We start from the raw sequence: 23,177 nt of genomic DNA, 5'->3' as shown, positions 1-23,177 counted from the left end.
ATAAAAAATTAAGTCAAAATAAAATCAAGCACACGTTCATAGTGTTATTTCCTTATGGTATCATAGCAAGGTAATATATCTGGGTCATTTCAGTTAGAAGCAATGCGGCGTGTTGCCACTGTCTACATCTCTTGCTAGAGGAATATGGAATGACAGCACTGTAGTAGGCAAGTTAGTGCACAGCCATATATTGTGGCGATGTACAGTACCGCGGCACATCGCACCTAATTGAATACATCACAAATCTGGTATAGTCCCATAAGAAATGCATGAATAATAATTTCAACTGTTAGGCCTTTTATTTATGTAATTGAAACCTCAAATTACAGGATGCAAAGTATCCAATTTTGGTTGGCGGCATCTTTCTTATATTGTCTTTATATGTATTTAATGGGGAAAATGCAGCATGGACATATACAGTTAAACCCATCCCCCTTACTGTATTAAAGATATAAGGGTATTTTGTTTTTTTTCATCTTCGGGGTCCATGGGGTCCACAGCCATTACGTTGGGTATGAATCCCGGTCACCAAACAGTTTATACAAACGAGCTCTCTGCTCCCAGGATGCACCGGGTTTCCTCCTCATATACCCCACCTCCTGCCTCAGGTAGCCAGTTCTTCCAGTTTGGTGTGTTCACCACATAGACAGTGGGACTGCCGGAGCAGTCCTGCAGACGAGTACAAAAAAAAAAAAAGTTTTACTCTCTATCTCAGCGGGTGGTCTGAGCTGTCCTGGAAGCAGCCTCGCGCCTGATTGGAGGCGCACCGGCCACACGCTGCAACTACATCCTCCGGCGCCGCACCGCTAGCCTCGGCAGGGGAGTCGGCAGGGGCTTTCTGGCCCTGGACCGCAACCAGATCAAGGGGATGGCAGGTGAGCAGGTGGTCGCGGCGGCCGCTGACGCCGGGACCACGTAGCGGTCCGGCCTCCGGCGGTGAGACTGGCCGGAGGCGCGCTGCAGCCAGTAGGCATACGGCTTGTTCTCCTAGCATAGACCGCCGGGATTTCATGGTCCTGACCAGCCGGGGCTTGTGGCGGCGGCCAGGTCAGTTTACCGGGCAGGTCCAAGCAGCATAGGGGAGGTACGCTTCCCCGGCGGCCCCTCCCCCAATCCACACGCTAGTTCATTCCTCTGGCACAGTGACTGTGGATTGCTCCTCCCAGCCTCCATATAGGGCAGCCAGAGTGTATGTCAGTTGCTCTCTGAACGCTGCTCCTACAGGACGCTGGGCAGTCTCCCTGTATACCTTGCCTACTGCTGGTCTAGGTCTTTACAGGGCTCTATCCTACCTAAGCTGAGGCTGATTATAGTAGTGAGAGCTTATATGCATATGGCTCGCAGAGTATTTATGCATGACATGTGATTGTTGTTTATGGATACTGTTTCTTCTGTAAAAGAACTGTAATTCCTGTATACTGTCACTGTCTCTCCCCTTCCCTTGCTACAGGTGTGTGGGCTGAGAGTAGAAAGCAGCACATATACACTCAGAACCAGTGGCATAGTGTTATGTCTAAGGAGTCTGAGGGTCAGGTGGCGAGAGCCCTGTTGCTGATATCCTGTGTAGCCTGCAAGGCAGGTTTGTCCCCACAGGACTTTCTACAAAATGGGCTTTGTGGGAACTGTTTCAGACAGCCACCACACCAATTAAGTTTGCCTGTTTCAGGCCCTGAGCCTCCTTGGGCATCATTTTCTCAGGTTATGGCTCAGGTGGCGGAACGGCTGGCTGCCCCGGTACCACCTGTTTGGGGTTTGCCTCAGCAGATGCATCCTATGCCCATGATGTGGCTGCCTTGGATGGACCCTGGTGCTGGTAAGGTTATGGCATCATCCTCGGGGGTTTTTCAGCCTCAGGCTGTCAAGCCAAACCAGCCTAAATCTAGGCGCCATGTACCGCCTTACATGGGTGAGTACTCGAGTGCCTCCTCCTCCGAGTAACAGGCACAGGACTTTTCGCAGGAGTCTAGCTCTGAGGAGGGTGATGATCATTTTCCAGTTGCCGATGTCCCTTTTCTGATAAGGGCTGTAAAATCGGTGTTAAATATCGAGGAAGGGGATCTTCCGCTTAGGAAAGCCCCCCCTGTTCAAGCGCCAAAAAGTGGTTAAGGCAGAATTCCCAAAGTCTGAACATTTATCAGAACTTATGGAGAAGCCTGGGTCCGTCCGGATAAGATAAGCCATTCTTCTAAAAGAATGGCGCTTCTATATCCTTTTCCAGCAGAGGACTGTGCCAAGTGGGAGAATCCACCATCAGTTGATGCGCATGTGGCACAGCTGATTAAACGTACCACTTTGCTAATCCCAGCAGTTTCACTGAAGGAAACCACGGATAAGAGACTGGAGTCTTGTCTCAAATCAATTTTTTTCGCTGGCAGGAACGGCCACCCGCCCAGCTATGGCTACTGCCTGGGTAGCAAGAGCTATTGAGGAGTGGGCCAAAACTCTAACAGAGTCTTTACCAGATGCCTCTAAGGAGCAACTGGATATGATCTCCTTTATTAGAGAAGGGGCCTCTTATTTGGGTGATGCCGCCTTGGAGGCAGGGATCCTTTCCTCTAACGTTTCAGCTGAGTCCGTGGTGGCACGTAGGATCCTCTGGTTGAAGGATTGGAGGGCAGATGTCGGGTCCAAAAAGGCCCTAGAATTCCTTCCATTCACAGGAGGTGTGCTCTTTGGTCCAGAACTGGACAAAATTGTATCCTCCATGGCAGCCTCAAAGACGGCAGGTTTACCATCAGCAACCTCGTCTAAATTGAGGAGGGCGTCCTTTCGGGGGTTTCGGCCGCAGGGCAAGGCCAAAGGTCAGCCCTTAGCGAGATTTCCACCAAGAAAGCCACAGCCCCTCGGGTATTCACCAAGGTGATGGCAGTGATGATGGCATGCCTCAGGCGCCAAAGCGTCAGGATTTTGCCTTACTTGGACGACCTCCTCTTGCTGGGGCAGTCCCCACAGCAGTTACAGGATCATTTGGGGCTGACAGTATCATGTCTGTACAGTCACGGCTGGATCATAAACTGGCAAAAGTCGTCACCCTGTCCGGTACAACAGATGTGTCATTTGGGAGCGAGATTGGACTCCGTGGTGCTGAGAATATATCTGCCGGAGGAGAAGATCCTTGCTCTACAATCACGAATAGGCAGGTTGCTTCGCAACAGGCAAATATCCGTTCTAGTAGCCATGCAGGTCCTGGGGTCGATGGTGGCCACCTTCAGGATGGTGGAATATGCTCAATTCCACTCCAGACCACTGCAGCAATTCATTCTGTCTCGCTGGAACAAGGATCATCGCATCAGGTCCCAGCTGCTGCATCTCTCTCCAGAGGTACGGTTGTCTACCTGGTGGTTGCAGACAAAGCATCTCAGGCAGGGTCGCCCCTTTTGGGTGTCTGATTTTACATTAGTCTTCATGGTTGGGGGGCGATGACGGGGTCACACACTTTCCAAGGAAAGTGGTCAGTGACGGAAAGCCGGCTACCGATAAATATCCTGGAACTAAGAGCTATATTCAAAGCTTTAGTGCAGGCCCAGGAAATCTTAAAGGGCAGGTCGGTGTAGATACAGTCGGACAATCGCACCGCGGTCGCCTACCTAAATCATCAAGGGGGCACGAGGAGTTGGGCCGCCTTGGCAGAGGTATCAAGAATCCTGGTATGGGCAGAGACTCATCTGCCCACGATATCTGCCATGTTCATTCCAGGAATCCTGAATTGGGAGGCCGATTTTCTCAGTCGGCAAGAGATAAATGCAGGGGAATGGGCCCTACATCCACAGGTTTTTCGGAACCTTGTGGACAGGTGGGGTCTACCAGAAATAGATCTGATGGCATCAAGAAGGAACAACAAGGTTCCCAGGTACGGATCCTGGACAAGAGATCCGAGAGTCGAGTTTGTAGACGCACTGACAGTAAAGTGGCGTTACAAGCTGGTATATCTGTTTCCCCCGTTTGGTCTTCTGCCCAGAGTGGTCAGAAAGATCAAACAAGAGGGCAGCACTGTCATATTAATGGCTCCGGCGTGGCCGAGACGGCACTGGTTCACAGATCTACTGTCTCTCTCCATAGACACTCCATGGCCTCTGCCATTGAGACCGGATCTGTTGCTACAGGGTCCCTGCTGGTACCCGGATCTTCAACGGCTATCTTTGATGGCATGGCTCTTGAGGCCTCCGTCTTGAGGGAAAAGGGGTTTTCCGAGTCTGTTATACAGACGATGCTGAAGGCACGGAAACCATCCTCAGCCCGTATATATTATAGGGTTTGGCATACTTTCTTTCAGTGGTGTGAACTGAAAGGGTATGATCCACATAAATTCCTGATATCCAGAGTGCTGGATTTTCTTCAAAGCGGTCTGGAAAAAGGGCTACGCCTGGCCTCTTTAAAGGTATAGGTGTCAGTCTGGTTCCAACATAAAATAGCTCTGAGACCTGATATAAAGACCTTTTTTTCAGGGGGTGTTGAGGATTCAGCCTCCCTTCGTTTCCCCGGTTGTTCCGTGGGACTTGACTCTAGTTCTGAAGGTTTTACAGGCTCCTCCGTTCGAGCCTTTAAATTCAATAGACATCAAGTGGCTAACAGCAAAGACTATATTCCTCCTTGCTATGGTATCTGCACGTAGAGTTTCAGATTTAGCTGCGCTTTCCTTCCAGGAGCCGTTCTTGATATTTCATCAAGATAGAGCTGTACTACGTACTAGGGAGGGTTACCTTCCGAAAGTGGTGTCTAAATTTCATATTAATGAAGAAATAGTAGTTCCAGCATTTCAGGGCACAAGTCTCTCACAAGGTGAGGCTTCCCTGGATGTGGTCCGAGCATTGAGAATTTGTTAAACGCACGAGCAAATGGAGGAAGTCCAATTCACTTTTTGTGCTTTATGGTTGTCATAAGCATGGCTGGCCAGCCAATAAACGGACACTGGTCAGGTGGATTCGCATGGCAATTTCATTGGCTTATACACAGGCTGGTATGCGTGTGCCGGATTCAGTGACTGCACATTCTACTAGGGCGGTAGGTCCATCATGGGCGGCCAGCCTGGGTGCTTCTGCTGAGCAATTATGTAAAGCAGCCACATGGTCTTCCATCCATACCTTTGTCAAATTTTATGCCTTTGACACTTTTGCCTCTCAGGATGCCTCCTTCGGGTGTAGGATTCTCCTCTCTTCCGAGAGTCAGGAGCGTCCCCACCCGTAGGGTTAGTGCTTTGGGATATCCCCAACGTAATGGCTGTGGACCCCATGGACCCCAAAGAAGAAAATAAGAGTTATGGTATAACATACCTTTGTTAACTCTTTTTCTTCGAGGTCCATGAGGTCCACAGGACACCCACCCAGACGCACCTGTAGTTCTGGGGGAGGTTTTCCGTAGTTTCTTCTCTTGAGAGTCTGGACTCGTAAATATGGGTCTTTTCTTTCTTACCCTTTGTTTGTCTCTGCCTGCTTGAGCTTGGTAACGAACTGGCTACCTGAGGCAGGAGGCGGGGTATATGAGGAGGAAACCCGGTGCATCCTGGGAGCAGAGAGCTCGTTTGTATAAACTGTTTGGTGACCGGGATTCATACCCAACTTAATGGCTGTGGACCCCATGGACCTCGAAGAAAAAGAGTTAACAAAGGTATGTTATACCATAACTCTTAATTTATTTTTTTTTAAGGGAAAACTTCCATAATTAAATAATAAAGCAGTTGGATTTATGTCATTAGACCACACTTAAAGGCATGAATTTATTAGTTTGACACACAAATATGAGCAAATACTAGCTTCTTCCCCCTATCGACCAGAACTACAGATGTGTCCTCATACACCTAGAGTCTATACATGCATGACTGAGATGCTCCAAAGGAGTAGCACATGGTACATTTATTTAACCACACAGGAATTGGTTTTACACACGTACAAAGTTGCAAATGAAGCACAACGAAACATAGTGTGAGAAAGAGCTGTGGCTGCTGGATTTATATACTGATGCGGACTCAGCGCACACAGATATGCATATGACGCACATCAAATTGATTGGTGTAAACTAGCAATGTATTTGTTTTATTTCTGTGAATAAGAAGCACATTTTGAGCAAGAAAGACACTCTGCTGCTGAGTCGCCCACATCCTGTCGCTCCGAGAGGGGCTATTTGACGCGACTATTTTCTGTGTATAAGCACACATCCCTAGTTTTGTATTTCGTCCTGAGTTAGCTTTGTCTGTAATAATGTCAATTTTCAGGGCAGATGAGACAGTAATTAAGTAATATACTGGAATAAATATTTTGTATTAACTTGTGTTAACTTGAAACAGATATAAATATATACGTACACAAAAATGGATATAAAGATACATATATACTGTGTGTGTATCTGTGTTTATGTATATGTGTAATATATTTTTCCTCCCCGGGGGGAGAAGCAGGTGGGAGGTGTTGGAGGTGGGACAGGACAGGTCGTGACATTAAGCCCTGACCCCTCATGGCAATTTTGCCACGGCGGTGCATATTTAAGTAAGTGGATGGAGCCAAATTATGCGATTCTCACAGAACCGCGTCATTAGGTCACGCCCCCTTTCTCGTGGACCCGCCGGTCTGCAAGAAAATTCTTCTTATTCTGCCCTAGGAATTGGGCAGAATGCGGGACAAGTGCCTGCCCTTCTGGGGATGCTGGGGGTTACCCGAAAAATCAGGAGCCTCCTGTTACTTCCGGGAGGGTAGGCATGTATGGTATAACCTGTGTCCTTCAAATTTGTTTCAAAATGTGTGTGATGTGTTCTAGGCTGTAACACGGACAGTTTCCAGATATGTCAGGCTCAGCTAACGGTTGCTCGGAAGCTCCTCTCCCAGGTGTGTGCTATTGCAGACAGTGGGAATCAAAGCCTTGATTTGGGGCGATTCAGCAAAGTGGACTTTCTAATAGTTGTCCCTCGATCAGAAGTACTTGTATATCAGACTCTGCAAAGAATTAGACTATCAGGTAAGCTGCCAAAGCTTGGTGATAAGTATGTTTTATGTGGTGAGTGTTGCTATAACTTCCCCAGTCTAATTAATCTGTTTGTGTGCATTTTTTTTTTTTTAAAGACCAGTAATGTTGTTTTGAAGCATTACATGATTTACCAATAAAGTAAAAATCAATACAATTGTGATTTTTGTGTTTACCCCTCCATTCACTATGCTTCACCCACCCCCGCCCCTATCTGCTGTCTGAGTGTTACTACCTGAGCTTGCTACATTGTAATGCTAACCCCCGGACCACATGTACTCCATGATCAACCTAAACGTATATGCTTAGATATTTTTCACTTGTATTCTCCCAATTATTATATTTTGAGATGCGTTTAACAAAAGGCATTTTCACCTGTAATTAATATGTGCAATTTATATATTGTTACCTATATTCCAATTGCCTATTTCTGGGTCTCCTCTTTTGTCAGGGGTGCTGACAGATTTGGGTCTAGAGGAGACTGCGTGCGCCCATCAGCGAGCTGAAAAGTATGTTCTTCGTCTAGACGGGGATGTCCAAGCCAAATTTGATGCCTTTATGAAAAAAGTGAAACAAAATCCATACACACTTTTTGTACTAATACATGACACTAGCCATGTGGATTTAACTAGGTAAGTGTCATACAGTGCGCCAGTCATCAACACAATGGAGGCATCAATTTTGTGGCTTTAAGCAATGTTCAGTAAATACAGGTTCAGTCTCCCATATCCAAATAGTTTGAAATAAGGAATTTTTTTTTTAGCATGACTGAGATAGTGACACCGTTGCTTTTTGATGGTTCAATCTACACAAACTTTGTTTAAGGCACAAAATATTGTAGAAAATTATCTTCAGGTTATATAAGGTGTCTATGAAACATAAATGGATTTCATGTATGTACACAAACTTTGAGCCACAAAATTATTGAAAATATTGGAGGCTGTGTGTATAAGGTGTATATGAAACATAGATTTGGGTCCCATTCCCAAGAGATCTCATTGTGGTAAGCAAATATTCCAAACTACGGAATATTCCAATATCTAAAATACCGCTGGTCCCAAGCATTTTGTATATGGGAGACTCAACCTGTACAACCTATGGGATAACCGCAAGATTAATAGGTTGGATCTTTTTGACTATTGCTTCCCTGTATGGCTTATGCAGTAGGTTGGGACAAGTCAAAAGGCCAACAATGGAGCACGTTATTTTACATTTAACTAGGGTGGACAATAAATAAAAAAATTGGAGTTCATCACAAGTTAATTTATCTCTCAGTATTTCTTTGGGTTGCCGGAGGAAATCCATGCAAACATAGGGGAAATATACGAGTCAAAAATTATCCACACTCCAGTTATATTAAAACTTCTGTTGGCTTATCAACGCATTCCGTACTAGGGGCCTGATTCAGACCCGCTCGCAAGCGGGTCGATGGCCGGGCAGTGCGCACGCGAGCCCCGGAGCAAGTGAGAAAACACTCGGTCTGGGGCTCGCTACAAGACAGGACGGCTGTCGATGTTGATCGACAGTTCGCCCTGTTTTGTAGGCGGGTCGGGGAGGTGGCTGCACAAACAGATGCGTTCCCGAAGGAACGCCTGCTGTTTGTAGGCGGCCCTACTGACATCTATTAGAGCAGGAAGTTCACTGGGGCTTGCGGTGGACGAGACCCTACCACAAGGGTCTCGTCACAAGCTTAGCGACCCTACCACAAGGGTCACCCACAGCTTAGCGAGCGGCCTGGAGGCCGGGGTGAAAAAAAAAAACTGCCCGTCCTGATTCAGAGCAAATAGCGAGCGCCTCTGAATCAGGGCCTAGGTCGCTGTCTCTCCAGTCACTGCTGTGCAGGTTTGAATGTGTTACGTTAGTTCATTTGTGACTGCAGTGCAAGAAAAAATGGTTGCTTCACTTGTGATTTGCACGAAAGAAGAGCAGCATGCAGCGATTAGTTTTTTGTGGTCTGAGGGTTTGCCTGGTGCAGATATATTTATCAAAGACTTTGTGCACAATATGGAGAAAGTGGTCGCAAAGAAGTGTGTATGAATGGATAGAGACGTTCAAAGAAGGTCGCCCAAGTGTCAGCCATGAAGAAGGAGCCGAACGCCTGTCCACGTCCATGACTGATGAGAACATTGAGCGTGCACGTGAACTGATGCTTTTGGATAGACGACACTGGATTATGTTGCAAATCAGCCATGGCTCTCCCTATGCAATAATCAACAACAGAAGACAGCGATGCATTCGTGGCTCGCAGCTCAGCCTAAAACATTTTTTAATGAGGGAATATGAAAGCTTGTTGACAGATGGACAAAGTGTAGTGAAAAGCAGGGAGATTATGTCAAAAAATAATGTATTTGTCTTTTCTGTAAGTTTATTAAAATTAATTCTACAGTGAGAGTGCGGATAATTTTTGACTCCTCCTCGTATAAACTCATCACATATAACGTCCTGCCCTGAATGTTAAATTTAAATATTACAATTTTTATTAATCTATAATATAGCAAGAAGTGACATAGGTAGATACGTGTGAGTCATAAAGGGAATGACTTGACTAACAATTTGCACGAATAGACTTACAGTTGTGTCCTCCTGCATCTGGCCTCGATACAACACACTTCGCGACTTGCCTGGTGTGAGTGAGCCGCCAAGTCCCGTACAACCCCGCTAGCATCTGTTGTCGTTTTTTTTTTTTTTTTTTTTTGCACATATATACACAAGTGTCGCATATCAAATTAATAAGCATAGTCTGCCGGTGCGTCCTAGTCGCATCGCATTGCTTCTTCGCATTTTCCCTGAAAATACGTCCGAGGCCAGCAGAGTCTCACGGGACCTGGTGCACCAAGAGGGGCTTTTTGGCGCGACACATCATTCTGTATATGTGAATTTTATAGCAAAAAAGCCAAACAACATAAAAAAACATTAAAACCGCCTGAGAGATTCCACTCTGTGATATCCAACCACATTCCAGTGGTAATATTTGTATTTGACAGCAGCAAATTCTAGTTTACTCCACAGACACCATGTTTTCACAGACAAATAACATTGATAACACCTGGAGCTGACAATAGCTGCCAAATACAATGTTACAGCATATCTGTAACAATATATTTTCATGAACACGAGTACATTATTTTGAATATCAAATAATTTGTTCTCGATAAATATAGACAAACCTTACAGGATTATGTAACCTGTAGAGCTTAATGTCGACATTCTGGTGACAGTATTCTGAATGTTGACATAATGACTACATACACTCCTTATGACCCCTCAACGCTGTGAAGTTTTAATGTAGGTAGAATGCATAAAACACTAAAACTGTTTTAATTGAGTTCATACCCATTTTGAAAATATATTAAACAGAAGTAAAATGCATGTCAAAAGTACACATCTCAAAACAAGAGTGTGCATGTAGCTCGGGGCTGTTTTGTTAAAGTTGCCAGGTGAAGTGATTAATACAATGGTCTTGTACACCTCTATTAGTGAGCATTTTGTTGGAAAGTGTCAGTAAAAGCCACACAGGCACACATTAAGTGGGATTTTTGTGATAGATTTTAAGCTTTTACACAGAACATTGCTTTTGATTTGTGTTGTGTTTTATAATTTGTGTTCCATCTACAGTGTTTCAGTTGAATAAACTGGCAGCCTTGAAGCTGGCTAATGTTTGCCATATATGGACTAAGATTACTATTTTAAAACTTGTATTTAAGGGTTTTCAAGTTTGTTTTTTGGAACAAATTTGTTAGTAGATGTGCATCTGCCTGATTTCTAATGTAAAGTGATTTATTTCTCTACAGTGCTATGTCTGGAACATTGCCTCATGGAGATCCTACTCAGGGGCTGTCTGACCGGATTGTTAATAGTCGTGAAGTTCAGGAAGCCTTGAATCTCATTGTGTTGCAAGTCAGTGCCTACCCTTACGCCTTACAAACTCAGCAGTCTAAGATCAGCCACAGCAATGAGGTGCACTGGATTCAACCAGACTTGGCAGTAAGGATTTTATTTAACACTACCTGTTATTTCATTTTGCATTTTAAAAGCCTATGAAAGACTTAATTTCACTTTGCACAACCATGTAATATGTATTATATGTAGAAGGCACATCCCCATCTGATGTCTGATATACTATGCTCAGACCCTTGTGACCAGAGACGGATCTACTGTAGAACTAATGAAGTTTAAGCTTCAGGGCCCCTAACCCCGGAGGGGCCCTGATGCAAATTTTTTCTTTTTTTCTTTTAATGCCGTGAATTTTTCTACAAAATCAGTGGAGTTTAAGTGTCAGTTATTAAAGTAAAGTTATTTTAGTGATAGAATCATAAGCCAATTGTTTGAAGTACTTAATATTACCTTAGAATATGCTCTACAGTAGTGCATGTAGGGGGGGTTTCTGAGTACTCAGAAACGGGGGGGGGGGTTCTGGGTACTGATCAGTACTGGCCGGCAGACACTTTATCTACAGCTCCGACCAGAGGATGGCTCTTAAGAGCCAACCGGGCGCAGAATAGAAGAGCTGTGGTCAGTGTCACTGCTGAGTGCAGTACTGCTAAGTGCCACTAGATGCTCCCATCTCCATTTGTGCTGTCCCATCTGTCAGAAGTCGGCCCTGCAGTGATGACTACACACTGAAAGCTGAGCTAACTGAGGGATGGCATCTACTGTGTGTGGCTCTCTGGTGGGTTTCTGTCTATCTCATACAGTCTACAGTCTCTCACTCTGTGGGGGTTTCTACATCTCAGCCATTTGGGCTTCAAGGTCCTTGCAAGGCCGTTTGGACCTTGTTGGATGTTGACCTATTGTTGCTGGTTGCAAAGGGCTCCATATTAGTTCAAGCTTCAGGGCCCCATCAATGTATATCCGCCACTGCTTGTGACATCTTTTACATTAAACAGCCCCTTGTTACTTCCATTAATGAGGTTCTGCAATGTTTTATGCACTAAACACATTGGGCAGCCTCCTGATTAAGTAGATTAAGTATATGCAATTAAGCTCTCTGAGGTGTTTATTGTATCTTGCTCAGCCGCCTCCTATAGTGGTGTTTTATATTCAAAGCCTGACCAATTATGTGATGTTAGTATAATCCTTAAATATACCCCACAACACATTGGTTGCTTTCATTTGGCAAGTCTGTGCCACCTAAATATAACCTGTACTTACCATGATAGATGCATAGTACAGTTTGAGGCCAGGAACTGTGGTGTTGGTTGCATGATTTTAGTGACCTTTAGCAGGCAATGCAGCCAGTGACATTGTTTCCAGGCTGCTTTGGCTCAATGAAATCTGCAGCCATTCAAAGCAGGCACAGCTGTCATTGGCTGCACTTACTGGCGTCGCTATGGGGGTGCTGGGGTCTCCATCGAAGGGATGACACCAATATGCCGGCTCCTCCTCAGTGACAGGAGCCGGATGCTGCAGTGTGACTTTTCCTGCAGCACTCTGCTCCTGTCACAGTTGGAGGAGCCAATGGCGCAGGAACTAGTGTCTGGAGGCATCCCATCATATCTGTGGAAGCTGGGCACACCTCAGAGTGATGCGTGCGGGATTTCCCACGAGGCCACATCCCCTTTTTGGACACACGTGGCGAATATGAGGTGCTCACCGGGTGTCGCCATTAGGGATGGATATCGGAAGCCCACCATCAAATGATGGTTTGGCTTCCACCATCAAAACTTTCGATGCGACGGTAAGTAACCATCGCATCAAAAGTATTTAATGAAAAAAAATATTAATTTGATATGCTCAAGCGCAAAAGACTGAGCTTGCGCATGCACAATACCCATAAAGCACAGCTGGCAAGGGGGTGATATGGGGTGGGACTGGGGGGCAAGACAGAATGGGATAGGGGGCAGGGCCTGGAGCAGTTTCTTGGGCAAGATGCCTATGCTGAGAGCTGCAGTCAGGGACAGCGCAGCTCTCCACATAAAAAAATAAAAAAAGGTTAACCTTCACAACACCGTCAAATAATTACCATTCGATGGTGGCAAACATCGGAATGCCACCATCAAATGATAAAATTACTACCATCACAAGAAAAACATTGATGGTCGGCCACCATCGATGTCCATCCCTAGTCACCATACCCAGTGATGCATCTGCTTATTGGTATCATGAATGGCTTGCTACAGGTCCATGCACACTGTATCTTAATGTACCCAGACACTGCAGAAGTAGGCTTTTCCATGCCTACTGGTCCAGTCATCCTTCTGCCTCAGGCCATTATGCCCATGTCTGTCTAGCTTTTTTTTTTTTTTTTTTTTTTTAAATGTGCAGTAAATCTGGCTTCTTATCATTTTTTTTTTTTTTTTTAATTCAGTAATTTTTATTATTGCTTTTAAACATACAATAAAAGAAAAATTACAAACATATAACAATCAAATAAAAGCAGATATGGACAACAAATGTGTCGCACACTGAGCATATATATATTGGTGTACACATACGTGTATTTTAGTATAGAAATAACAGGATATATTAAGCATTTCCTAACCTCTATCTATATAGCAGAAATGGCTTCTTATCTTAGAATGATATATATTTGTTTGAATCTGTTCCTTCCCTTCAAAGAGATTTGTAGCAAAGATGTGTGTTTGGGCATTCACAGCATAGGGTGTGGGCCGTGCATAGAGAACAGTGTTGAGGCTGCATTGGGGAGGAGCTATAATAAAGAGGGTCATTTAGAGGCAGCCGTTTTCTTGCTGATCAGTAATCTATTAGGTTGATTGCTACGTTTTACACATGAAAGATTGTGGTATAAAGCGAATGAAGCTTGCAATGTATTACATGGTTTGCATGTTGAGGCTTCATATTTGTTAGCACCGTAGTTCATCAGTAACATGATCTGTTTAACATGTCCTTTTTGTGTTACCTAAATGTCACTACGTAATCACATTGGTGTTTATGCTGTTATAAGCGAGGTACGTCAATTTTTATTACATTTATCTGAAAGTAAAGGAAGTTGAAAGACTACTACTAGTTTTTCTTTAATAATTTTGTGTTTCACAGGAGGAAATAAGCAGTGAAGAGAAGCTTTACTTTGGCATCAATGAATACAGCAAGTCCCTACAGTGGGGCATAACCAGCCCACTTCTCCGATGTGACGAGACTTTTGAGAAAATGGTCAACACTCTCCTGGAAAGGTGACGTTTTAAAACAGATGGAAATGTAATAACTAGAATTTAAGAATATGTATATGTGCATAATAAATATATATATATATATATATATATATATATATATATATATATATATATATATCATAATAAATATTTACACACACACTGCTGTATGTGCTCAGAAGTAAGGGCAGCTTCATACAACATAAATGTCCAGTTTAAAATAGATTAATTAATATGAATCAAAACATTTTTTTTTCCCACACAGTATTATACAATAGCTCCTCTTCAAAGTTGGATAGTATCTTGTTATAACACAGCAATTCTTATTATAGACAATTTGCCTTTATTCAGCTGAATGATCTGCTTGTGTCATCGTCTTATTTATGACGACCTCCTTTTATCCTGCACATTATAAGAATGCCTGTGGGATTACACATTTGGAGTTTGCATGTTCTAATTGGTGGGATTCTAGATGAGGCGCCATCAGTGCTGCTGATTGATCACCAGGCTTTCCTAGCACCTCAGACCCCCTCCCACCACCACCAATGTATTCAGTGTTCTCCTCCATTGCCGTATAGTTGCAAATGGTAACACACTTTCTCTGTAGATACCCCAGGTTACACAGCATGGTGATCCGATGCTACCTCCTCATTCAGCAGTATTCTGAAGCTCTTATGGCTCTAACTACTATGGCTTCACTCAGAGACCACACCACACCAGAGACACTGAGCATCATGGATGACCTCCTCAGCTCCCCAGGAAAAGACAAAAGTGGCCGTGGACACATGCTCATAATCCGGGTCCCTTCTGTGCAGCTGGCAATGTTGGCAAAGGAGAGACTGCAGGAAGTGAGAGACAAGCTAGGATTGCAGTACCGCTTTGAAGTGCTCCTTGGCAATCCTGCTTCTGAGCTCTGTGTTGCTAAACACTTTGTGACTAGATTAAAGGTAAGTAAGGGGGATTTCAGCTGTCAGTAAGATCTGGTCTTTATTTGTAACTGAAACACATTATATAAAAAAAAATACCTGTTAAGCACTTTGGTGTCAAGGCTCCATCTTGGATGCAATGAAGTTTTAGCGGCATAAACGTGGTCTTCACTCCAAAACACAATGGGGTAAATGTAATAGTCTGCCACTTGCAGGCATCGACAAGTTCCTGGTGAGTCTGTCTGATGTTTAAAAGTTTTGCCTTTTAAATGATTTCCAATTTAAAACATCAGACAGACTCGCCGATGCCGGCAAATTTGCCCCAATGTCTGCATACCACTGGACTCTGTGTGTTTTCATCCTGAATATCTTTTGTTTTACCCTGCGTTAGACAAACACCTCTCCTAGGTGAATAATACCTTATTAGAATTTGTTATTGTTGATCTCACTGGCAGAAGTGAGAAAACTAAACGCGGATATTCTATTTTGTTTTTCAAAACTCCAAAGATTATTTAAACCAGTTCCAAACTCAACTATTCATACAGTAGGGTCACCACTCATACATAGTAGATATAGGAAGGGGAAAAGAATCAGTGAAAAACACCACCGCACAGGTAAGGCTACTACATTCATTTTAGAGAAGAGTAATATAAGGGAGGCTATCTCCACATATTTTCCATAATTTGTAGACCATTAATTCATGAAGGAATTAGTAATGGTGCTACTCAGAGTTAACAGCAATAGTTTCAAGAAAAAGGAGGTCTAAACGACCTACAAAGACTCTATTAACGAGCACTCTTATAGCCCAAACTGATATACAATATCGTAAATATACAAACTGATACAATCTCATAAATATACTTCAAACGAATGTTAAAATCGACTTAGAAGACAAACACCAGAGACAATAGGATAAGGTGTGTATTGTACACATAAGGGGTGTGAGGGGTCGTTCCTCTTGGGGCGGCAAAATATGACCAAAAAATTGGACTCTACATACGTATCGATAATTACATACACAAATACTTATAACACAAATACCATTGTAAAATACACTCAGGAACAAAATATCTCAGTGCTGTTATCACTTCTTACATGAACATAAGTTGCTCTGTAACGATATAACTCTATGCAATAAAATACACCAATATGCACCTCCTACTTACCATGCTGTAAGGAAGGATGAAAGTCAGGGTATAAGACCTGTTTTACGCTAAGTTCTGCTGCTACCCATCTTATCTAAGGCATAGGATGGGTAGTGAGAGACCTGTTATACACAGTAACCCCTGGAAACATCAGCCGATATCGTTTCCCTATTACAGCCGTTCGTTTCTACTTTTCACGGTCTTGTCCTTCAAAGCATAGGACAGTAAATGAGACGATTACTTTCCCGTCTACAGCCCAGTAATCCTCTCATTTACTATCCTATCGACTGGATACCGTTAATGGGATGTAGTTACATTGCCGGCAGACGGGATGCTGGCCGTCGATATACCAACGTCAGAATCCCGTCTACCAGCAGAATGCCGACACCGATATCCCAAAGGAGACTAGGATACTGACGTCGACATCCCGAACCGCCGCAAATTAGGGTTAGGGACCCCCCCCCCGGGATGGTTAGGTTTACGTTGCGGGAAGGGGGTTTAGGCACCCGCGGGGGAGGTTAGGTTTCGGCACCACCAAGGGAGGGTTGGGGGGGAGAGGGATAGGGTACTTACGTCAGGATCTTCATCTGTCAGGCTTCTGGAGTCGGGATTTGTTCAGCTGCTAGTATTTCATACCCATTCCCCCTTAACCATAACTTTCTACTTCAGGGTCCATAGGGTATCCACAGGATACCTTGGGGTATAGGTGTGACGTCAGTCGCAGGGCACCAAAGAGTTAAGCTTTCAGCCTCCCAGGATGCACTAGGTCCCCCTCCTATACCCCGCCCCCGGGCCAAGGCACCCCAGTTTAGTTTGGTGCCCGGCCGGAGCCGGGTGCACCTGTTGGAGTGGGGGCTAGAAGAGCCCCTGAAGCTTTTTCTTCATGCAGCTGTGGCTGCACATCTGGATGAACAGCATGGACAGTCAGTCCTGACGTCCATGCTGTCTTCCCTACACCCCGCCGGTACCAGAACGCCGGTACTGATCCGGGGATGCTGGTGGGCGTCTGGGGTCACAGCTAGCGGTGACCCCAGATGTTCCGGACCATGGCCGGATTCAAGGGGGACAGAGGTAAGCAGCGGGGTTCCGCGGTGGGTCCCCGCTGATCACATGGTCCTAAGTCCCCAGGCAGGGGGCTCCCTGGGGACTGGCTGCAGCGTGGAGCCAGGCGACCAACCTGCGCTTCCACTACCCCCTGGGACAGCGGACCGCAGCAGAGCGGTAGCGCTGCGGCGTCCCAGGGGTTAAATGCATGCCAGGGGAGCGCGCCTTCCCTGTCTCACAGCCGGCGCCTCCCCCGCTGCACACAGCCCTCTCTGCACTGTGCTGACTGGTCCTGTGTCAGCGCTCCTCCCCCAGGCCAGCTTCTCTCTGCTCCTCGGCGGCCATCTTCTCTGCAACGCATGGTGAACGCTGCTGGAAGTCTGGAAGGAAGCATCGTGGTCTGGGTCCCCCCGCATACCTCTCCTCCGCTGTGGCTCAGGTCTGTGTATGCAGCGCTGTGTCCTACCAGGCCCTGTGTCTGTGTAGTTGAGTGATCAGCGCTGTTAGTGCAGGAATTGTTATTTCTCTGCATTGTATGTGACTGTGCTAGCGCTGCCTGTAACTTTTCTTCTCTAAACTGTCAGCTTTATTACTGTCCCTGTTCTTTCTGCTAAAGCCCTTGCGGTGCGGTGCTGCAGGGTGGTCTCTCGCCTATTTAATACTTAATTGGTGAGAGAGGTCACATACGTGGTGCCATCATGTCTGAAAGTGATTTTCCCCTCCGGCTACAGTGTACCACGTGCAAAGTACCGTTAGCGGAGGGGGAGGGTAGCGCGGAGGGCCTTTGCCGGCAGTGTTTGTCCATGGCGCGGCCTATTACGGTTACAGCACCGGTACAGGAGCCGCCCTGGGCTTGTTTCGCTCAGGCGTTAACAGCTTTAGTGGGCCAGTTAGCTCCGCAGCCCGCGTTTACTCCGATGGGTTTGTCCCAGCAGTCTGTGGTGTCGTCACCCATGCAGGGGTTCCCACGACAATTGGTGGTACCCCACAGTCTCCCTATTTCCCCGCTCCCGGGTTCTCAGGAGCCAGCGTGGGTTAACTCCCTGACGAGTTCTGTACAGCACTTGTCGGATGTGTTGCAAGGGGAGTCTGTGATGCGGCCTCATAAAAGGCCGGTGGCGTCTCTGTCCGCTCCTTATGAGGATGACGAAGGGACGTCTGATGATGGGGAGATTCTGGATCCTTACGATCAGGAACCTTTCCATACTAAGGACGCTGATGCTAAGTCCAAAGTATATATTCCTGGACTTATTCGGGCGGTCCGCACAGCCTTGGTGATTGAGGACGAAGTTCCCCCAGCGGCTAAATCTAAGTATGCCTTTTTCAAAGATGTGAAGGGCGATGCCACAGTCTTTCCTCTTTCGGGTCAGTTGGTGGACCATTTAGAGGAGGCGTGGAAACAACCTGGCAAAAGATACCAGCCGCAGAGACGCCTGGCGGTGGCTTATCCGTTCGCGGATAATTATTTTGCTAAGTGTGAATCCCCTCCACAGGTGGATTCTCACGTGACCCGTCTTGTCCGTAGTGCCACATTGCCGATGCCATCCATGTCCTCCCTTAAGGATGCTACGGACCGCAAGGTAGAAATCTGCCTGAAGTCTGCTTATTCCCTTGCAGGGGGGGCAGCACGGCCGGCTATGGCCATTTGCTGGGTTGCCAGAGCGATGGAGCGCTGGGCGGATTCATTAGAGGCTTCTTTTGAATCCGACTGTCCGGCCGAACAGGCGGAGTTGATTGGCAATCTCCGTGATTCGGCCACCTACATCAACGAGGCGGCTCTAGACATTAGTACTCTGGTGTCTAGAATTTCTTCAGCAGCGGTAGCTGCTCGTCGCACCTTGTGGCTGCGATCCTGGAAGGCGGACGCAGATCCAAGAAAGGTCTGGAAGCGTTGCCGTTTACCGGAGAAGTTCTCTTCGGTCCGGATCTGGATAAGATTGTGGCCACGCTGGCGGCAGCCAAATCTGCTTGTCTCCCGTCGGCCGCTGCTCCTTCTGGTTCTGGACCATCGTCCTTTCGGTCATCTAGGGCCCAGGGCAGGCCCAAACCACAGTCGTTTCCTCGACAGGCTGGCCCTAAGAAATCGGTCAAGCCCCGGAAACAGGCATGGAGTACCAGACGTCCGGCCCCCAAGCCAGATGACAAGCCTGCGGCCTGACAGTCCGGGTCTCCCCTTGGGGGATCCCAGGGTGGGAGGCCGCCTGCTGCAGTTCTCCCGGTGTTGGTCGTTCACTACGACAGACACTTGGGTTCTGGAGGTGGTCTCTCACGGGTACGCCCTCTCCTTCCGGCACAGACCCCCGGCTCGATTCTTCACCACGGGTCTACCATCAGACCGGAACAAGGCTACGGAGCTGCGGAAGGTATTGCACACTATGCTCCAGGCTGGAGTTATAGTGCCTGTTCCATTCTCCCAGAGGGGCCAGGGTTTCTATTCAAATCTTTTTTTGGTACAGAAACCCAATGGGTCATATCGTCCGATTCTCAACCTCAAAGCACTCAACAAGTCTTTGCGGGTCCCGAAGTTTCGGATGGAGACCCTACGGTCCATCATTCTGGCGCTGGAACCTGGGGACTACATGGTGTCATTGAACTTACAGGACGCTATGGCGGTCATGGCGGCTTCTCTGCGGCTGCAAGGAGTCCGCATGTTGCCGTACTTGGACGACCTGTTATTGGTGGCAGGATCTCCAGAGCTCCTGTTACACCACTTGGACCTGACCATTGCACTGCTGCAATGGCACGGCTGGCTAATCAACTGGCAGAAGTCCACTCTAATCCCGTCTCGGAGGATTCTGCATCTTGGAGCCTTATTGGACTCGGGACAGCAAAGGATCTTCGTGACGGAGGACAAGATCTCTGCTTTACAGTCAAGGGTGCGCAGTTGTCTGCACAGCCGCCGGGTGTCCTTACACTCGGCGATGAGGTTACTGGGCTCCATGGTGTCGGTGTTCGACATGGTGGAATACGCCCAGTTTCACTCCAGACCTCTGCAGCACCTGATCCTGTCCAAGTGGAACGGGCTGCCTCAGTCTCTGAAGTTCCAGACGATTGTGCTCACCCCGGAGGTTCGCCTGTCCCTTGCGTGGTGGTTAAAGACGACCCACCTCAACAAGGGACGTCCGTTCTGGGTTCCAAATTGGGTCCTGTTGACAACGGACGCCAGTCTTCGGGGCTGGGGAGCAGTTTCGGGTCCACACTTGTTCCAGGGCAGGTGGACACCGACAGAAGCGGAGCTTCCAATAAATATCTTGGAACTCCGTGCGGTCTTCAATGCTCTCCTGCAGGCACAGCGGTTTCTCCAGGGTCACCCGGTGCAGGTCCAGTCGGACAATGCTACCACCGTGGCCTACATAAACAGGCAAGGAGGAACTCGCAGTCGGGCGGCTCTCGTAGAGGTCTCTCGGATCCTGGTTTGGGCGGAGCGCAATCTTCCGGCCATATCAGCGGTCTTCATCCCGGGAGTGCTAAATTGGGAGGCAGACTTTCTAAGTCGCCAGGACGTTCATCCAGGGGAATGGTCCCTGCACCCGGACGTTTTTCAACTACTGGTGGACAGGTGGGGTCTTCCAGAAATCTACCTCATGGCGTCCCGGCACAACAACAAGTTGCCGGTGTACGGGTCTCGCACAAGAGACGAAGGGGCGTCTCTGGTGGATGCTCTGTCCGTCCGGTGGACGTTCAGGTTCGCATACCTGTTCCCTCCGGTCTCCCTTCTTCCACGGGTAATCCGGAAATTCAAACAGGAAGGAGGGACGCTCCTGTTGATAGCTCCCGCGTGGCCCAGACGGCACTGGTTCTCAGACCTTCAGGGTCTGTCCGTGGACAGTCCTCTGCGGTTGCCGCTACGACCGGACCTTCTGTCTCAGGGTCCTTGTCTTCACCCGGACCTGACTCGGCTGTCTTTGGCGGCGTGGCTGTTGAGACGGCCATGCTGAGGTCCTGGGGGTTTTCCAGCTCTGTGGTGCGTACCATGTTACGAGCTCGGAAACCGTCTTCCGCGAGGATATACCATCGCGTGTGGCATATGTTCTTCCAGTGGTGTCGACCGAGAGGTTATGCACCGCGGGAGTTTCGTCTGTCTCGGATTCTCGCCTTCCTGCAAGCGGGACTAGATCATGGGCTTCGCCTTGCTTCTTTGAAGGTACAGGTTTCGGCCCTATCTGTCTGGTTTCACCGTAGGATTGCTACAATCCCGGATGTGCGCACCTTTATGCAAGGTGTTCTCCGTATTCAGCCGCCCTTTGTTCCACCTGTGGCGCCTTGGGATTTGGCTGTGGTCCTGAGGGCTCTCCAAGGACCGCCGTTTGAACCACTGGGCTCAGTGGATATTAAATGGCTAACAGCTAAGACTGTTTTCCTTCTGGCCGTTGCTTCAGCCAGACGTGTTTCTGAGTTAGGGGCTCTTTCTTGTAGACCCCCTTTCTTGGTTTTTCATGGGAACAGGGCAGTGCTCCGCACTCGGCCCAAGTTTCTTCCCAAAGTTGTTTCCCAGTTTCATGTTAACGAGGAAATAGTTGTTCCGGCCTTTAACTCACCGGGTCTTTCCGTGGGTGAGGCCTCTTTGGATGTTGTGCGGGCCTTAAGGACTTATGTTGACCGCACTTCTTTGTTTAGGAAGTCGGACGCTTTGTTGTCCTCTATGGCTTCTGTAAAAAGGGTTGGCCTGCTTCAAAGCAAACTTTGGCAGCCTGGATCCGTATGGCTATTTCTGAAGCTTATCTTCATGAAGGCCTACCGGTCCCTCCTTCTCTGAAGGCTCATTCCACTAGGTCTGTGGGTCCTTCGTGGGCAGCTCGACGTGGTGCCTCGGCAGTTCAGATCTGCAAGGCTGCTACGTGGTCTTCTGTCCATACCTTCGTGAGGTATTACTGGTTTGACACCTTCGCCTCTCAGGATGCTTCCTTCGGGCGGCGGATTCTCCTTTCTGCACAGGAGCGTCCCCACCCTTAAAGGATACTGCTTTGGGACATCCCCAAGGTATCCTGTGGATACCCTATGGACCCTGAAGTAGAAAATATGAGATATGGTAAGAACTTACCCTTGTTATCTCTATTTCTACGAAGTCCATAGGGTTCCACAGGACTCCCGCCCTGTCGCACCTGTGCTGCAGATGGGCTTTGCTCTGGTCACCGGTTTTCCGTCTCCCTCTGGTGAGAATGTGATTCTTGTATGTGTCCAGATCTTTGTTCTCTCTCTTCCTTCTCCTCCTCCGGCCTATGGCTTGGTAACTAACTGAGGTGCCTTGGCCCGGGGGCGGGGTATAGGAGGGGGACCTAGTGCATCCTGGGAGGCTGAAAGCTTAACTCTTTGGTGCCCTGCGACTGACGTCACACCTATACCCCAAGGTATCCTGTGGAACCCTATGGACTTCGTAGAAATAGAGATAACAAGGGTAAGTTCTTACCATATCTCATATTTTTACTTTTGTACTTTCTTATAAAGTTGTGGAAAGGATGCGAACAAGAAGACTGGGTTCCTAGAACTTTTAAGGACTTGGAAGGACTGCCTTGCATCGTAGTTCTTACTGGTAAAGACCCCCATGGTGAAACTTTCCCCAGGTATGTGAGTGGACTGATCAGATTTCTATTTTAAAGGTGTGTTTTATTTGTTTTGGGTTGTTTTTTTTTTTTTTTTCAAAAAGGAAGCATATAAAACATGGTTTGTTTCTAGGTCACTGAAGTACTGTGATCTACGGCTAATTGACTCCAGTTTTTTAACCCGAACGGCATTGGAGCAAGAAATCGGGCTGGCTTGTTGCTATGTTTCCAGGGAGGTCATTAGAGAACCTGTGACTGTTCTGGACCTGAGTGACAAGGATGCGGACAAAGTTAATCCCATTGAAAATGACTCGGATGAGCTGTTCATAGACCTGGACAGACCACAGAGTAATGGCAGTGAAGTCACAGGCACTTCAGGTTAGTTATACTTTGCTTCATTTTAGTCGTACAAATAAGTGTCTGCTCCCATCCCATCTGTAATGCTGAAAAAGTGAGTTGTTG

At 47.1% G+C, this 23,177-nt stretch overlaps 1 protein-coding gene across 2 annotated transcripts in view; it reads left to right on the top strand.

Moving 5' to 3' along the window:
• GREB1L (GREB1 like retinoic acid receptor coactivator) overlaps positions 1 to 23,177 on the top strand; it is a 159,814-nt gene that overhangs the window by 119,006 nt on the left and 17,631 nt on the right. For both annotated transcript variants that reach the window (XM_088469621.1, XM_088469620.1), the window contains 7 exons: positions 6,748 to 6,945; positions 7,403 to 7,583; positions 10,743 to 10,935; positions 13,948 to 14,081; positions 14,668 to 15,007; positions 22,621 to 22,736; positions 22,849 to 23,093. In XM_088469621.1, the coding sequence (XP_088325747.1) occupies positions 6,748 to 6,945; positions 7,403 to 7,583; positions 10,743 to 10,935; positions 13,948 to 14,081; positions 14,668 to 15,007; positions 22,621 to 22,736; positions 22,849 to 23,093 (1,407 nt within the window). The remainder of the gene's footprint in view (positions 1 to 6,747; positions 6,946 to 7,402; positions 7,584 to 10,742; positions 10,936 to 13,947; positions 14,082 to 14,667; positions 15,008 to 22,620; positions 22,737 to 22,848; positions 23,094 to 23,177) is intronic.

Source organism: Taudactylus pleione, unplaced genomic scaffold (assembly GCF_031769625.1).
Source record: "Taudactylus pleione unplaced genomic scaffold, aTauple2 ptg000093l, whole genome shotgun sequence".
In the NCBI taxonomy this organism is placed as follows: Eukaryota; Metazoa; Chordata; class Amphibia; order Anura; family Myobatrachidae; genus Taudactylus; species Taudactylus pleione.
This window is presented reverse-complemented; position numbering and strand designations above follow the sequence as displayed.